The sequence below is a fragment of the Tachysurus fulvidraco genome, chromosome 2 (genome assembly GCF_022655615.1).
Source record: "Tachysurus fulvidraco isolate hzauxx_2018 chromosome 2, HZAU_PFXX_2.0, whole genome shotgun sequence".
NCBI lineage: Eukaryota > Metazoa > Chordata > Actinopteri > Siluriformes > Bagridae > Tachysurus > Tachysurus fulvidraco.
In genome coordinates, this window is record NC_062519.1 from 18687454 (window position 1) to 18702500 (window position 15047).

The 15047-nt window shown below is 43.8% G+C and overlaps 3 protein-coding genes across 6 annotated transcripts in view; 2 read left to right on the forward strand and 1 right to left on the reverse strand.

Moving 5' to 3' along the window:
* Positions 1-2801, reverse strand: part of LOC113648825 (MICOS complex subunit MIC10) — a 5625-nt gene extending 2824 nt beyond the window's left edge. Inside the window, exons 1-2 of the mRNA XM_047809516.1 lie at positions 2663-2801; positions 1624-1784 (exon numbers count right to left, since the gene is read on the reverse strand). Of these exons, the coding sequence (XP_047665472.1) occupies positions 1624-1684 (61 nt within the window). The 5' untranslated portion in view covers positions 1685-1784; positions 2663-2801. The remainder of the gene's footprint in view (positions 1-1623; positions 1785-2662) is intronic.
* capzb (capping actin protein of muscle Z-line subunit beta) lies at positions 2777-9634 on the forward strand. Of its 2 annotated transcripts, XM_047809514.1 has the most exons (10): positions 2777-2954; positions 4867-4956; positions 5477-5598; positions 5700-5813; positions 5972-6113; positions 6201-6317; positions 7135-7200; positions 7409-7485; positions 7759-7860; positions 8779-9634. In XM_047809514.1, exons 1-9 carry the CDS (start codon positions 2952-2954, stop codon positions 7850-7852), a joined length of 825 nt encoding a protein of 274 aa, XP_047665470.1. In that variant the 5' UTR covers positions 2777-2951; the 3' UTR covers positions 7853-7860; positions 8779-9634. The 2 variants fall into 2 exon arrangements, with proteins under 2 accessions (XP_047665470.1, XP_027012015.1); XM_027156214.2 differs by lacking the exon at positions 7759-7860 and having other exon boundaries at positions 2778-2954.
* A 1364-nt stretch (positions 9635-10998) lies between these two features.
* Positions 10999-15047, forward strand: part of celsr2 (cadherin, EGF LAG seven-pass G-type receptor 2) — a 43306-nt gene continuing 39257 nt past the window's right edge. The window contains exon 1 of one of the 3 annotated variants that reach the window (XR_007139116.1): positions 10999-14843. Coding sequence is in view for 2 of the 3 variants with exons in the window: in XM_047806403.1 (XP_047662359.1) it covers positions 11306-14843 (3538 nt within the window). In the remaining variant the exon portion in view is untranslated. The remainder of the gene's footprint in view (positions 14844-15047) is intronic. The other 2 variants (XM_047806403.1, XM_027156558.2) reach the window with 2 other exon arrangements.

Genomic DNA, 15047 nt, shown 5'->3' on the forward strand with positions numbered 1-15047 from the left:
TCTCCTCATTAACACCATGTGGTATATTTCAGCATCTCATAACATGGTACATTTCTTATCATCATGCGAATCACATCCAGCCCCACCTACAGACCCTAGGCCACGCCTCTAACTGGGTCTGTTTAGTGTATAATCTCTGTAAGGCTACAGTCAGGGTGACTGATGGAAATATTTCCCCCAGTTGTCTAAATGGAGCTGGAGCGCATGTGGAGAACGGAGCCAGGACACGGGATGAGGCGAGACGAACTGAACAACTCCGGTGACTTGCTGCACTGTTAATCTTCCCCCTGATCCTGGAAACAATCTGACAGCCACAGAGTTCCTGCCAAGCAGATGAACTTCTGCATAACCTCCTGATGAAAAAATAATTCAATTCACACATTCTGGAAATTCCAGGAACAGACAAGATTTTAAACATTAGACTTCTCCAGGACTCGCTGAGCACCAACTGCTACATCATAAAATCAGCAGTGTTGTTAGACGCCTCATAAAGCAGCCTGAAGGATTTAACACAACAAAGCAACTAACAAACACTCTGTGTGTATGTGTGTGTGAGTGTGTGTGTGTGTTGGGGGGGGGGGGTGTTTCATGTGGGTTTCTACCAACCCAAATGTAATTATAAAGGGATAAACATACACCCTGACTGGGTTTATAATTAAACGACTGTAACTGTTGGTAGGCTGCAGTGACATGCTGTCGGAGGAAAATAATCAACTTGTTCCCCCAAACTGATATATGCAAATGATCATGATGAATATTCAAAATGCTCTCTGATGTCATCTGGTGATTGCTAGGGATGTGGTAGCCTAGTGGTTAAGGTGTTGGGCTACCAATCAGAAGGTTGTGAGTTCCTTAACCCTCACTTGCTTAGTTGTATAAAAATGAGATAAAATGTAAGTCGCTCTGGATATAAGGGTGTCTGCTAAATGCTGTAAATGTAAAATAATGTAAATGCTAGCTGCGTGTGTAATTTTTTTAATTGTATATACACTTGTTTTTTTGGATTGATGTCGAACATTTGTTTAAATCATTATGTGGGACAAAAATGGTGAAATGTCATATTTTTATTTGAAATCTGTTTATTTTAGTTGGAAAGTTTCATATCCATAAATGTAAGTGGTCTGAAAAGAAACCAAACATTTTCCATTTTAAATTCTTACGAGCCAAAAAGCTGTCAAAACTGTGGACTTTTACAAGACTGTTAATTCCTCTTTAATAAATTAATTATATTGCTCCATTCCCCTTATTTGTATTTTTTTTCTCACCTTTATGTTACTATTCTAAGATTTGAATAATAATTATATTGTATTTTGTTGTCTGTTATCATTTATTAACAAACAAACCATACATACATACAAACAAACATACAAACAAACAAACAAACATACAAACAAACCCCGGAGCATTAACACACTACACTACATTACATTATAGGCTTTATAAGGACCAGGTGAGGTCACGTGTCCTGAGCCATAAATCCATCTCAGGACCGATTAGAACTGATGACCTTCTGAACATTCGGCTCATCTAAAGTCCACAGTCCTCGCTATTAGTACACGACTCATAGCTCATACACAATTCAAGCATAAACAGGTTATAAAAGCATTTCTAGTCTTTATTTACCGAACTTCACAGCGCTGTCGGAGAGACACCGGTCCCACTTCCGTCCGCGTTCCTCCGCCATGTTTCAGCGATCTGACCTTCTGCACTTCTCGGGAAGTCTCGCGAGAATTAGACACTTATTCTGGAAGGACGTACAGATGCCTCGCATCCATGTTGTTCTTCTGTTTGTAAACATCATTAACACGGAAGTTTTGGCGTCACAGAAACAAACACAGTGTAATTACACAATATCAACACAGGAAAAGCACCTATTACTCATTAATATGAACTATAATAAACTCTTATACTACACAATTATAACATCAAGGTATAAGGTCGAAGTATCTGTTTTTATCAGAACATACACATCATCTACACACAGAAGACAAGTTTCATTCTTACATCATGTATTTTTACAGATAGCATTTTAGCCAGACATGTAATTTGTTCTCGTTCCTTTTCCGATAATGAATAAATAAACACGTGTAATGATAGTGATTGTAGTAAAGTTTTAATAGTATTTACTTTTAGTCCTTTATCACCGTGATGAGGAAGATGTTTACACTAAAGGAGACCACAGTAATGTCTCTCTGAATCAAAAAGCTCTCTACATCTCTCCTTTAATTGAGCTCCTTTAATTAAGCTCCTTTAATTAAGCTCCTTTGCTTTTCATGACACAAACGTGTAATGAAAATAATCTAATTAGTAACATATATAATAAGAAATACTAGAATATATTAAGTATTTAAATAAACATTAGAAATATTTTAGTGTTTATAAAAAAATTAAAATGTTTCTGTTTTTTTTTCAGATTCACTGACGACTTATAAATTTGAACCAGTTTTCATGTTCTGTATTAGCATGAAGAATAATTGCAGTTGTGTTACTATAGAAAGTGCAGAGTAGTAATGCAAAAACAGGAGAAGCAAAACAAAACAACACAAAACAACACAAAACAAAACAAATAAATACTCTCTCCCCCTATTGGCCACACGGTGATACTGCAGCATGACATCTGCCACGCCCTTTCATATTCCATACAAGGCCATCCCTAACATACCTCTCTCTGATTGGTCGGTGGCACTGACTTGTCATGACCCGGATGTTCTCTTTATATTTTGTATTTGTTGATTCCGCCCCTTTTGTCAATGCCCCGCCCCGTAGCCCGGTTGAGGAAGTGAGTTCCGCTGACAGGGCTGGGTTCTGAGGAGAAGCTGTTAGCACCCGCGGCTCGGCTAAAAACACGGTGTAGCGCTCACACGACTGAGCATAACCTGCAAACTGCCTCCGAGGCGAGAGCTTAGACTCATCCGGGACCGCGTATTTATCCTTCCGAGAACGCTGCAAACATGGTAAGGCCTGTTGTGGGGTTGCTACGTTACGCTATGCTAAGACAAGCTATGCTAAGCTAGGCTAGTCAGTCTGTTTCCTTTTATAGGAGAAACGATGCGTGACCGGTGACACCCCAAAAAACTATTTCTGTTCATTCTGAAAGGAACTGAAGCACGTTGTGTATTTTCACTAGCAGTAAAAGTGCTGAGGTTTGTGTGTGTGTGTTTGTTTGTGTGTGTGTGTGTGTGTGTGTGTGTGTGTGTGTGTGTGTGTGTGTGTGTGTGTGTATGTATGTATCTGCGAGTGTGTGTGTATTAACTGTTAATGGGTGTTGATGATTATGGCACATGCCGCTTCAGGTTACTGCACTTCTGCAGGCTGTAAATCGTCCTGTCTGAGTTTACCACAGCGCTGTAGAGCAGAAACACACACACAGGATGAAGTTAGACACAAACTATGAACTGGAAATGTTTCATATTAAAGTTCAGTGTTCATTCTGACACTGATGAAGTCATCTGCAGGTTAAAGAAGTCATCCTCATCTCATGTCCAAGAACAAAGTGAGAGTCTCAGTAACAAGAGGACTTGTTCCTCATGAACATGTCTGATTCAGTCACTATCTGAGGACAAACCTGCACAAAAATGGATGAACAGGACACATTCTTCTAATATTTCTGAAATCTTGTTCAAGAGTCACATATGCATTAATTTGTGTATTTATTTGTGTAGTGTGTGTTGTGTGTGTACTCTGTTGGCATTAACAGCGTTTACAGACATTTTATTGTTCAGATCATTCCCCAGAACATCAGCAGGATTTGTATTTTAATAAAATACTGTGGAAAGGAGGAACAGCACCGTGAATCTGTGCTCGGTGACCAGTTGATTAAAAATGTAAAACAAAAAAATAATACATTTTTTAGGTTAAATTTTGATCTTTCCAGATGTTGTGTACCAGATGTTGTGTAGTGAGTACAGTGAAGAAAAATACACACCACAACAACAATCACATTCTACAAAGTACCAAGAACAAAAGCAAGTTCCCATAGAAAAGTGATTGTGTATTATATTTGAACATTTTTGTGCATTGTGCTTGTGATGTGGAACACTCCTGAAAACAGCAACAGTCCACAAATCACGGGTGTGAAATTAAACGTTCTCACTGATGCAATCTGATTGGCTGAGAGCGACATACTCTCACATCCCCTTCCTTTGTTCCTCAGAGCAGATCACTGAGCCCTACATATCCCGTCTCACATGGCCTGAATGCTTCACACACTTCATGCCTCATGTACACACACACACACCCTCACCTGAGTTTAGTATACAGACAGCACACGGTCTGAAGCAGAATAAGTGGTATAGGATGTGTTATTATGGTGGTATTATGAAGCTGTGATGAGCACTATATAGTGTGTTAGCTTTATTTTGAATAAGTACCTTGCTTTAATTTATTAAGGGTACTGAGGTTCATTTATATTCATTTCATTTACATTAGTTAGCAGATACCTTTATCCAGAGCGACTTACATTTTATCTCATTTTTATACAACTGGGCAATTGAGGGTTAAGGGCCTTGCTCAGGGGCCCAGCAGTGGCAGCTTGGTGCACGTAGGAACCGAACTCACAACCTTCTGATTGGTAGCCCAACACCTTAACCACTAGGCTACCACATCCCTAGGTGTCTGAGATACTGTAGCTGCACCACTTACTCACTCAGTGGTGATTCAGGCAGCGCTGGTGATCCTGTGGGCTGTGATTGTGAGGAATGACTCGCACACGGAGTTACACCAAGCTCACAGTCACACAACAGCACACGTTTCTGTGTGTAGATGAGGGAGGTTGGGGGAGTGTTTTGGCCGTAACTCTCACTAATGTAAACATTTACTCATTATTCACTAATAGTAATAATCTTCTTTCTCTCTTTTTATTTGCAGAACGATCAGCAGTTAGACTGTGCCCTGGACCTGATGAGGCGTCTCCCTCCACAGCAGATTGAGAAGAATCTTAGTGACCTCATTGATCTGGTGTGTGTGTGTGTGTGTGTGTGTGTGTGTGTGTGTGTGTGTGTGTGTGTGATTCCAAATGGCAAATGTTTCACACATGTTGCACTGAATTCTCTCTCTCTACACAGTGCACCTACAAATCTAATGTCACTAACTAGTGTAAGCATCTAACCTCCAGTGTCGGTCTCTCTCTCACTCGCGCACACACACACACACACACACACACACACACACACACACTTCGACAGTGTGGTAAAACTTACTGTTCCCATTTTACTTTTAAGTGGATTAAAACCCACTCATTCTTTTTTAATCACGTTACATCTTTTCATGTTTACATCTATTGTCCTCTCTTGCTCTCTCCATCTTTTAATCTCTCCACCATTCTCTGTCTTTCTGCCTTTCACACACCATTGTTAGTGATGATTAGTGTAACTGTCATTCACGCAGCAGGTCCAGATGTAGCATCTCTCTCTCTCTCTCACTCTCTCTCTCTCTCTCTCTCTCTGTATTTTATTGACTTGTGTGTGTGTGTGTGTAGGTGCCCAGCCTGTGTGAGGATCTGCTCTCATCTGTGGATCAGCCTCTGAAGATTGCCAGAGACAAAGTGGTTGGGAAAGACTATCTGCTCTGTGATTACAACCGCGATGGTGACTCCTACAGGTCTGAATCAGAAATGCACTACAGTCCTGTCTTAAATCACTCCCTCAACCCCAATGCTGTTAGTGACCTCTGATTGTGTGCTTATTTGTGTGTGTGTTTAGATCTCCATGGAGTAATAAATACGAGCCCCCTATTGATGATGGTGCCATGCCCTCGGCCCGTCTGAGGAAGCTGGAGGTGGAGGCCAACAATGCTTTTGACCAGTACAGAGACCTGTGAGTGAAGTTAAATCTTGCTGGTGTTGGTGTCAAAATTTTGTTCTGCTAAAGTTCTACTGATATATATAAAATATATATATTATAATTTGATCTTAATGAACATGTCGGTAATTCCACATGTATATATTTTTGTGTGTTTATAATGTGCGTATTAGGTATTTTGAGGGCGGCGTGTCATCTGTCTACCTGTGGGATCTAGATCACGGGTTTGCTGGAGTCATCCTCATTAAGAAGGCTGGAGACGGCTCTAAAAAAATCAAGGGCTGCTGGGATTCCATCCATGTGGTGGAGGTGCAGGTAAGCGCTTGGGATGCTGGGAAACGGAGCAGATGTAATGAGCTTGTTTCTGTAGGCTCACACACGATCTCTCTGTGTGTCACTCAGGAGAAGTCGAGCGGTCGCACTGCACATTATAAACTCACCTCCACGGTGATGCTGTGGCTGCAGACGACTAAAACCGGCTCTGGAACCATGAACCTGGGAGGAAGCCTCACTAGACAGGTAACCGTAGCAACCAGGTAACCACAGAAAGACTGAGTGACACAGATTAAATAGAGCACTCAGGTAAATTCAGTGAGAGATGGACGAGAGAGAGAGAGAGAGAGAGATGTCCATGTTGGCTAGATTGGTTTAAAATGCTAAATAGGTTAAGGTTAAAAATTAATATTAAAATCATATACAGCTTTTTATGCACAAGGTCTGAGGTGTGTGTGTGTACAGTACATGTATGACCGTTGTTTAACACACTCCGCTCAGTGTGTAGCCGCTTTGCGCTCAGTGACCTGTGATGTAAAGCTGTTATATCCGGCCTGAGTAAATACCAGCGTGAGCTCCTGCTGTGTGTGACACAGGGTCATATGACAGGGCAGTTAGAAGGAGGAGACACAGCAGCACTTCCTGTTTCACTCTCAGCACCCCCCGCAGTAAAGAACACTGATTATTAGAGCAGAATGTAATTATTATTATAAAGCTTCTTTCCCCGGGTGAGAAAGAGAGAGAGAGAGAGGGAGAGAGAGAGTTATCTGTCCTTTAACAAACTAAACCTACTGTGGGTCACAGCTAAAGAGCAACATGCACCCATCTCAACAGAATAATATATATATATATATATATATATATATATATATATATATATATATATATATATTCAGTCTTTTATTTCACATTCTCTCTCTCTGTCTGTCTGTCTCTCTGTGTGTGTGTGTCTCGCTCTCTCTCTCTGTGTCTCTCTCTGTCTCTCTCTCTCTGTGTGTGTGTGTGTCTCTCTCTCTCTCTCTCTCTCTCTCTCGACATTACATCCTGATTAACCATTACACAGATGGAGAAAGATGAGACGGTCAGCGAGTCCTCACCACACATCGCCAACATTGGACGCCTGGTTGAGGTAAAACACAGACTATGCTACACCATAACACGCTACACCATAACACGCTACACCATAACACGCTACACCATAACACAGTACGCTACACCTTAACACAACGCACCACACCGTAATGGGCCTCGCCATGCCGTAACACACCACACTGCACACTATAATGCACAACACACATCATAACTTTCCACACCATAACATGTGTCTGTGTGTGTAGGACATGGAGAATAAGATCCGCTCCACCCTCAATGAGATCTATTTTGGCAAGACCAAGGACATCGTCAATGGCCTGAGGTACAGTAGAGATGTGTGAGAGTGTGTGTGTGTGTGTGTGTAAGAGAGTTGGTCTATTATTCATGCTGTTCCCATAATGTTCTCTACACACCGTTTTCCTGTTTGTTTGTTTTTTTTTTGTCTTTTTTTTTTCATCCTTTAACTCTTTCATTACTTGTAATCTGTACTTGTGTTTTTTACATTTTCTTTGCACGCTCTCTCTCTTTCTCTCCCTCTCTCTCACGCTGTTGTTCATAGTCTCTGTCTCTCCCTCCTTCTGTGTGATGTTTTCAGATCTATTGAGTCTCTCCCTGATAATCAGAAGTACAGGCAGCTGCAGCGAGAGCTCTCTCAGGTTCTCACTCAGCGCCAGATCTTCATAGACTAGGGCTGGAGGTATAGGGCTTGTGGTGTGTGTGTGTGTGTGTGTGTGTGCGCGCGCGCGCATGACACTTACACCGATTTGGAATCGGGAACCATTTGTTGTGTTTACACACTAATGCAGGTGTTTATTGCAGTTTTGTCTTAACAACTAACACCTGATGTTAATTCTGAGAGGCATCACAAGTGTGTTGTGACTGGGCAGACTCTGGTGAGTGTGATGGTGACATGATGTGCTGTCGCATGGTGGAGCTTCAGGCTCTGAACTTTCTTTTACTTGCTGTGAGCAGAGACATTTTTAGGATGTTCTGTTCCTTGCACGACTCCTCTGCTGAATGTCTCTAGTCTACGTTACAGATCTGCACATGCTGTATAGTGCACTTCCATGATCTCATTGTGTATTGTTTAGACACTTTGATGTCTGTAATGACAGTTGAGTTTGTTATTTTTTCCACACAATGGTTGTACCTCTGTATGTACACTGTTTCTATCCTCGGGGTTAACCCTAACCCACATGTGTGTTCAGTTGTCTTGCAGGAAAACCAGCAGGAACTTAAAAATTACTGACCTTTCATTGGTTAATTCTTGAGCTTCATTTTTTTCTTTTAAACTATTTGTCTGTATCCTGAAATTTTACGTTACAAACGTAATCAAATTACTAAGGTAGAGAGAGAGTTAGCGCTCTCATGCACTTCCTGGGCCCAGGTGTACTCTGCTGTGTGTGTGTGTGTGTGTGTGTGTGTGTGTGTGTGTGTGTGTGCGTGTGTGTGTGTGTGTGTGTGTGTGTGTGCTTGTGTGTGTGCGTGTGTGTGTGCTTGTGTGTGTGTGTGTGTGCGTGTGTGTGTGCGTGTGTGTGTGCGTGTGTGTGTGCGTGTGTGTGTGCGTGTGTGTGTGCTTGTGTGTGTTTGCTCATGCTTGTGTTTCTCTGTACAGGAGTGTGCAGACTCTGGCGGCGGTTCGAGCCAAGCAGGAGGCTCTGAGGACCGATCTGATCGACGCACTCAGCAAACGCAAACAGCAAAGCTAGAGACACCCTCACACCCCACCACCCCCACTCTCACTCCCTCCTCTCTCTGCCGTTTATTTTGTCTCTCAAGTTACATTGTCGTCATCTCCTCTGTGCTTGCGCTCTGTCTGTGGAACGACAAAAAGAAGACAAACGCTTGGCTTTGGGGTTTTTGTACTGTTTTGAATTTTCCTGCAGGTTTTGCAGCACTTCTCTTTATTTCTGTCGCTCAGCTCATTATGATGAAGATCAGAGCGTCTCTGTGTAACATTATAACTTGTATACACAACTCGTACAAATCACACCCCTTACAGCCACGCCCCATATGAATCACACCCCCTTACAGCCATGCCCATACAAATCACACCCCTACATAAGCCACACCCACAACATTTCTCTTATAAAGGCACTTGCTTGAGTAATCTGCAGGAGACAAAAACCTCTTAATCATCATTATTAATATGATGTTAGTAGTTCTCTTTGGGTGATCTGTGTGCGCGTGTGTGCGTGCGTGTGTGTGTGTGTGTGTACACAACCCATTAAACTTTTGTATAGATCCCCTCCACCACCACCTCTCTGCACTCTCCCAGTTTTATTCTGGATCTTTCTCACCCAAAGCTTGGCAATCTGTTATTTTTGCTGTTTTTGTTTTGTTTGTTTTTGTTTGTTTGGATGGGGGTGGGGTATTACATGTCCTTTTTATTTGTTTGTTTTTGTAATGCTTACAGTTCATGTATTACTAGGAGCCTCCAGCAACAATAAAAACTAAAATGCTCTAAACAACCAAACGTCTATGCTTTGTGTGTGTGAACTAAACACTTTGGATGATTTCATTTTGTGTCCTTTTCTCTGGAGATGTGTGAACACACACAGGCGCTTGTGTAGATGTAATAAATCAGTAGTTTCCTAATAACTGGAGTGAATAAGTTGTGTATTCGGAGAGAGGACACAGGTGAGTGAGGTTCATGTAGGATTCCAGTCTTTAACTGTAGCATCATGATCTGAACGGCTTCATCATCAAACACACGTCACTGCACATTTCTTTCACTGTCGTTATTCACACTGTCTCATTATCTGTATTAATCTACACAAGATTATGTACATCATGTCAACAGTTTAATAAAGTGTCTTTTCCTGTTTGCCTTTTCTCATTTATATAAATATCCTATTAAACAGCGATGTTTCTCTCGTTCTGACATTAGAGGCAAAGTTATTGTAATTTTGCCTCCTCCAGCTTTATTAGACAGAATAACGGATGAATTGTTAACGTTTTTGTGAGTGATGACACATTATGACCAGCAGAGGGCGCGAGGGACACAATAATAATGTTACTGTGGCTTCTTTATGTTTAGATCTTAAACCTCGCCAAACTTTTATTAATTCTGCAGCTGAAGATCATCATTATGTAGAAATCCTGTTGGTTATTCACACACACACAAACATACACACACGACTGAAGGAAAGTGACACATTTGTATTTTACATTTAACATTTTGGGCTTGGTTGCATGCTACAGAATGAGGGAGTGTTTTTTTTGTTGTTGTTGTTTTGTTTTGTTTCTAAAACACTGCAATGACGATTTAACTTCCATGTGGTCGATAATTCATTTGTGAATTTTAAAAAGGTTCTAAACGAAACTTTTCCTTAAGCTGTAAATGTCATAATAAAGCTTTAAACTCATTTATGGTTCATCACTGGACCTTAAAGAGCCTTTATGTGCCTTTATAGTTTTATTGTTGTATAGTTTTCTAAAGAAGCTCAGCCAGGGGTACCAGATACACAAGCACCAGATACACAGGTACCAGATACACAGGCACCAGATACACAGGCACCAGATACACCTCAGCACCTCAGACATACTCCAGTCTATGAACAATGCCACCGCTGGCTCATCTGTCCACAGCTGCATTGTGTTTATTATCTAAATCTGTGGCGATGTGTGGAAATGTATTTTTGTGCTTGAAGCCCTGCATTAAAAGCTTACTAAAGGCTCATCGACACACATTCACAGGTAAAATATCCACAATACAGTTACACAACCAAAAGTTAATAACACCTCTGAACTGGTGCTTGTCCATTAAACACCCCCCCCCCTCTCTCTCTTTCTCTCTCTCTCTCCACTCTACTCGCTCAGTACCCCGCGGTGCATTGAAACCGGTTTATGTAAATGAGTGGTGTTGGTGCCATTTTAATGCTTGACTCTGAGCAGAGCGGAGCTTCATTCACTGTGTGTGTGTGTGTGTGTGTGTGTGTGAGAGAGAGAGAGAGAGAGAGAGAGAGAGATAGAGAGAGAGAGAGAGGCTGCAGGGAATAAAAGCCGCGGTTTCTTTAGGTTGCACAGGATTATCGCGCAGCGCAGAAGGAGGAGAATCATGGACGCGCCTCAACAAAGACGGAAAAGTTGTTTTGAATGAATTTGAAGTTGAACAGAAAGTGTAGCAGGAAATTTCCAAGATGAGGTGGGATTGGCTGTTTTGTGTCCTCGCATGCTTAAAACTCCCGACGTGTTTCGTGCACGGTGCCGTGGTGAACCTCCGCGCAAACGCGGACCCGGGCAGCACCATCGCACGCGCTGGGCACCGAGGCTCCGCCTGCACTCTACATCAGGTCATCGCTCCGAGGTTCGCGCAGACTTTTCTCAAAACGAACCCCTCCGAGGGCACGGTGTCCGTCTCGGGTTCTCTGCCCCGCTGCCGCACTTTACCTGCAAACCCATTTCCGGTGTACATGGTGACAGACTGCACGAGCGACGTCCCCGGTTTCAGGCACCTTTTAGTCAGACAATACCACGTGCGCATCCACGGGAAGGAGTGCCAGAGCAGACCTGAACCCAGGGAGAGATGGGACATGGAGGTTATATCTTTGTTGAACCTGCACGACCAGGAGAATAAATGTCACGAGCCTGGACGTGCACTCTTTCACTTACAGGAAGTGCTACCTTTACATCCAGGTTCAGTGTGCAACGTAAGCAGAACTGCTTTTTATGTTTCTGGGGGTGAACTGTTCGTATCCCAGCCTCTCTGCTTGAAGCACAGCACACTGGTGGAGTTCGATCTGCGCTGCCAGGGACAAGCACCAGAAAGAGTAGTTTCCACGCATTGGCACATAGGTCATGGTTCCTTCAGGCAAACTTACCTGGAACGGTTACTATCTAAAGTGGCGGCTCACAGTGATTCCGGTTTGCTTAGCAGGAAAAAGAGGAATGCAAAGACAAACACCAGCCCGCAGTTTCAGCCTCCCATGTACCAAGTGTCTGTACCGGAAAACAAACCTGCAGGAACGTCTGTGGTCACCCTGAGAGCGACGGATCCAGACGGAGGAGAAGCAGGACGTCTGGAATATTCCATCGAAGCCCTTTTTGACAGCCGTTCCAACAACCTCTTCATCGTGGACTCTGTGAGCGGATTAGTGTCCACCGTCGAGGAGCTGGACCGAGAGACGAAGGACACTCACGTCTTCAGAGTGACGGCCGTGGACCATGGTTCACCACGACGCACGGCCATGGCAACTCTGACCGTAACCGTGAGCGACACAAACGACCATGACCCAGTGTTTGAACAGCAGGACTATAAAGAGAGAGTGCGGGAAAACCTGGAGATCGGCTACGAGGTGCTCACTGTACGAGCCACAGACGGAGATGCGCCGGTGAATGGCAACATTCTGTACAACATCCTAAATAGCAACGGATCTAATGATGTTTTCGAGATCGACTCACGTTCTGGAGTGATTCGAACCCGTGGTCCTGTGGATCGGGAAACGGTTGAGTCTTTCATGCTTCTTGTTGAAGCCAACGATCAAGGTCGTTCGCCTGGGCCTCGAAGCGCAACGGTTTCTGTGCACATCGTGGTGGAGGACGACAATGACAACACGCCACAGTTTAGTGAGAAACGCTACACTGTGCAAGTACCAGAAGATCTAACACCCAATACTGTGATCCTGCAAGTGAATGCAAGTGATCAGGATCACGGCAGCAATGCTGTGGTTCACTTTAGCATCATGAGCGGTAACACTAGAGGACAATTTTATATTGATGCACAAACCGGGAAGTTGGACCTTGTTAGCCAGCTGGACTATGAGACAAATAAAGAATACACTCTGCGAATCAGGGCTCAGGATGGTGGTCGTCCACCTTTGTCCAACATCTCCGGCCTGGTGACGGTGCAGGTTTTGGACGTGAACGACAACGCGCCAATTTTCGTCAGCACACCCTTTCAGGCAACAGTTCTGGAAAATGTGCCCCTGGGATACTCGGTTATACACATTCAGGCCGTGGACGCAGACTCTGGAGATAACTCCAGACTGGAATACCAGCTCACAGAGAGGACACCAAACTTCCCATTTGCAATAAATAACAGCACTGGATGGATTGTAGTAGCAGCAGGTCTAGACCGGGAGAGTGTGGACTTCTACAGCTTTGGTGTGGAGGCTCGTGATCATGGCACACCCGTAATGTCTTCTTCCGCTAGCATTAGCATGACCGTCTTGGACGTTAATGACAACAACCCGGAGTTCACACAAAAAGCTTACTACATGCGTCTAAATGAGGATGCTACCGTAGGAACGAGCGTAGTGACTGTTTCGGCAGTGGATAGGGACATCAACAGCGTAATCACCTATCAGATTGCTAGCGGAAACACAAGAAACCGCTTCTCTATCACCAGCCAGAGCGGAGGCGGACTCATCACACTCGCACTTCCACTTGATTATAAACTGGAGAGGCAGTATGTTCTGAGCGTAACTGCTTCTGATGGGACACGTTTTGACACGGCTAAGGTGTACATAAACGTCACAGATGCTAACACGCACCGCCCTGTTTTCCAAAGCTCGCATTACACTGTCAACATTAACGAGGACCGTCTTGTGGGAACTACCGTCGTGGTGATCAGTGCCACGGATGAGGACACGGGCGAGAATGCACGCATTACATACTACATGGATGACAGCATTCCACAGTTTAGCATCGATCCGGATTCGGGTGCCGTGACAACGCAGATGGAGCTAGACTACGAAGACCAGGTGTCCTACACGCTGGCCATCACGGCTCGAGACAACGGAATACCGCAGAAATCCGATACCACCTACCTGGAGATTCTGGTTAATGATGTGAATGATAACGCGCCCAGATTCCTGAGGGATCGTTACCTGGGCTCTGTAATGGAGGATGTACCTGTGTATACAAGCGTAGTCCAGGTTTCAGCTACAGATCAGGACTCTGGCTTAAATGGTCGTGTTTTTTACACCTTTCAGGGGGGTGATGATGGTGACGGTGACTTTATTATCGAGTCTACATCTGGAATCGTTCGCACGCTGAGGCGACTGGACCGTGAGAACACTGCCATCTATACCTTACAGGCTTTTGCTGTAGATAAAGGAGTTCCTGCTCTGAGAACTTCAGTAGACATTCAAGTGATGATCTTGGATGTAAACGACAACCCGCCCGTGTTTGAGAAGGACGAGTTTGACATCTTTGTTGAGGAAAACAGCCCCATCGGTCTTGTCGTAGCCCACATCTCAGCCACAGACCCTGACGAGGGTAGCAATGCCCAGATCATGTACCAGATCGTTGAGGGGAACATCCCAGAGGTGTTCCAACTCGACATTTTTACAGGTGAGCTCGTGGCTCTGATGGATTTGGACTACGAGGTTCGATCTGTATATGTCATTGTGGTCCAGGCCACCTCGGCTCCTCTGGTCAGCCGAGCCATCGTGCACATCAGACTCATTGACAAGAACGACAACCTCCCTGTCCTGAAGAACTTCCAGATTATTTTCAACAACTATGTGACGGAAAAGTCCAGCAGCTTTCCGACAGGGATGATCGGAAAAATTCCAGCCTACGATCCGGATGTATCCGATCAGCTGAGCTACAGGTTTGAAGCAGGAAATGAGCTGCACCTGCTGATCCTGAACCAGACCACCGGAGAGATACAACTGAGCCGAGATCTGGACAACAACCGACCACTGGAGGCCTCGATGAGGATCGCCGTCTCAGGTGAGAACTGCTGCAACACAAACACAAGAACATACTTGCTTTTGTGGAACTGATTTACATCAAACTGCTTAATGAACTTCAACTCAGCTGTTTATTTGACATAATAATAATAATAACATGAGATAAAACATCACGGCTGCAGCCTGTGTGAGCTGTGAGAGTTTCGGAGTGTCACACTTCACTACACCTGACTGATTCAGACTC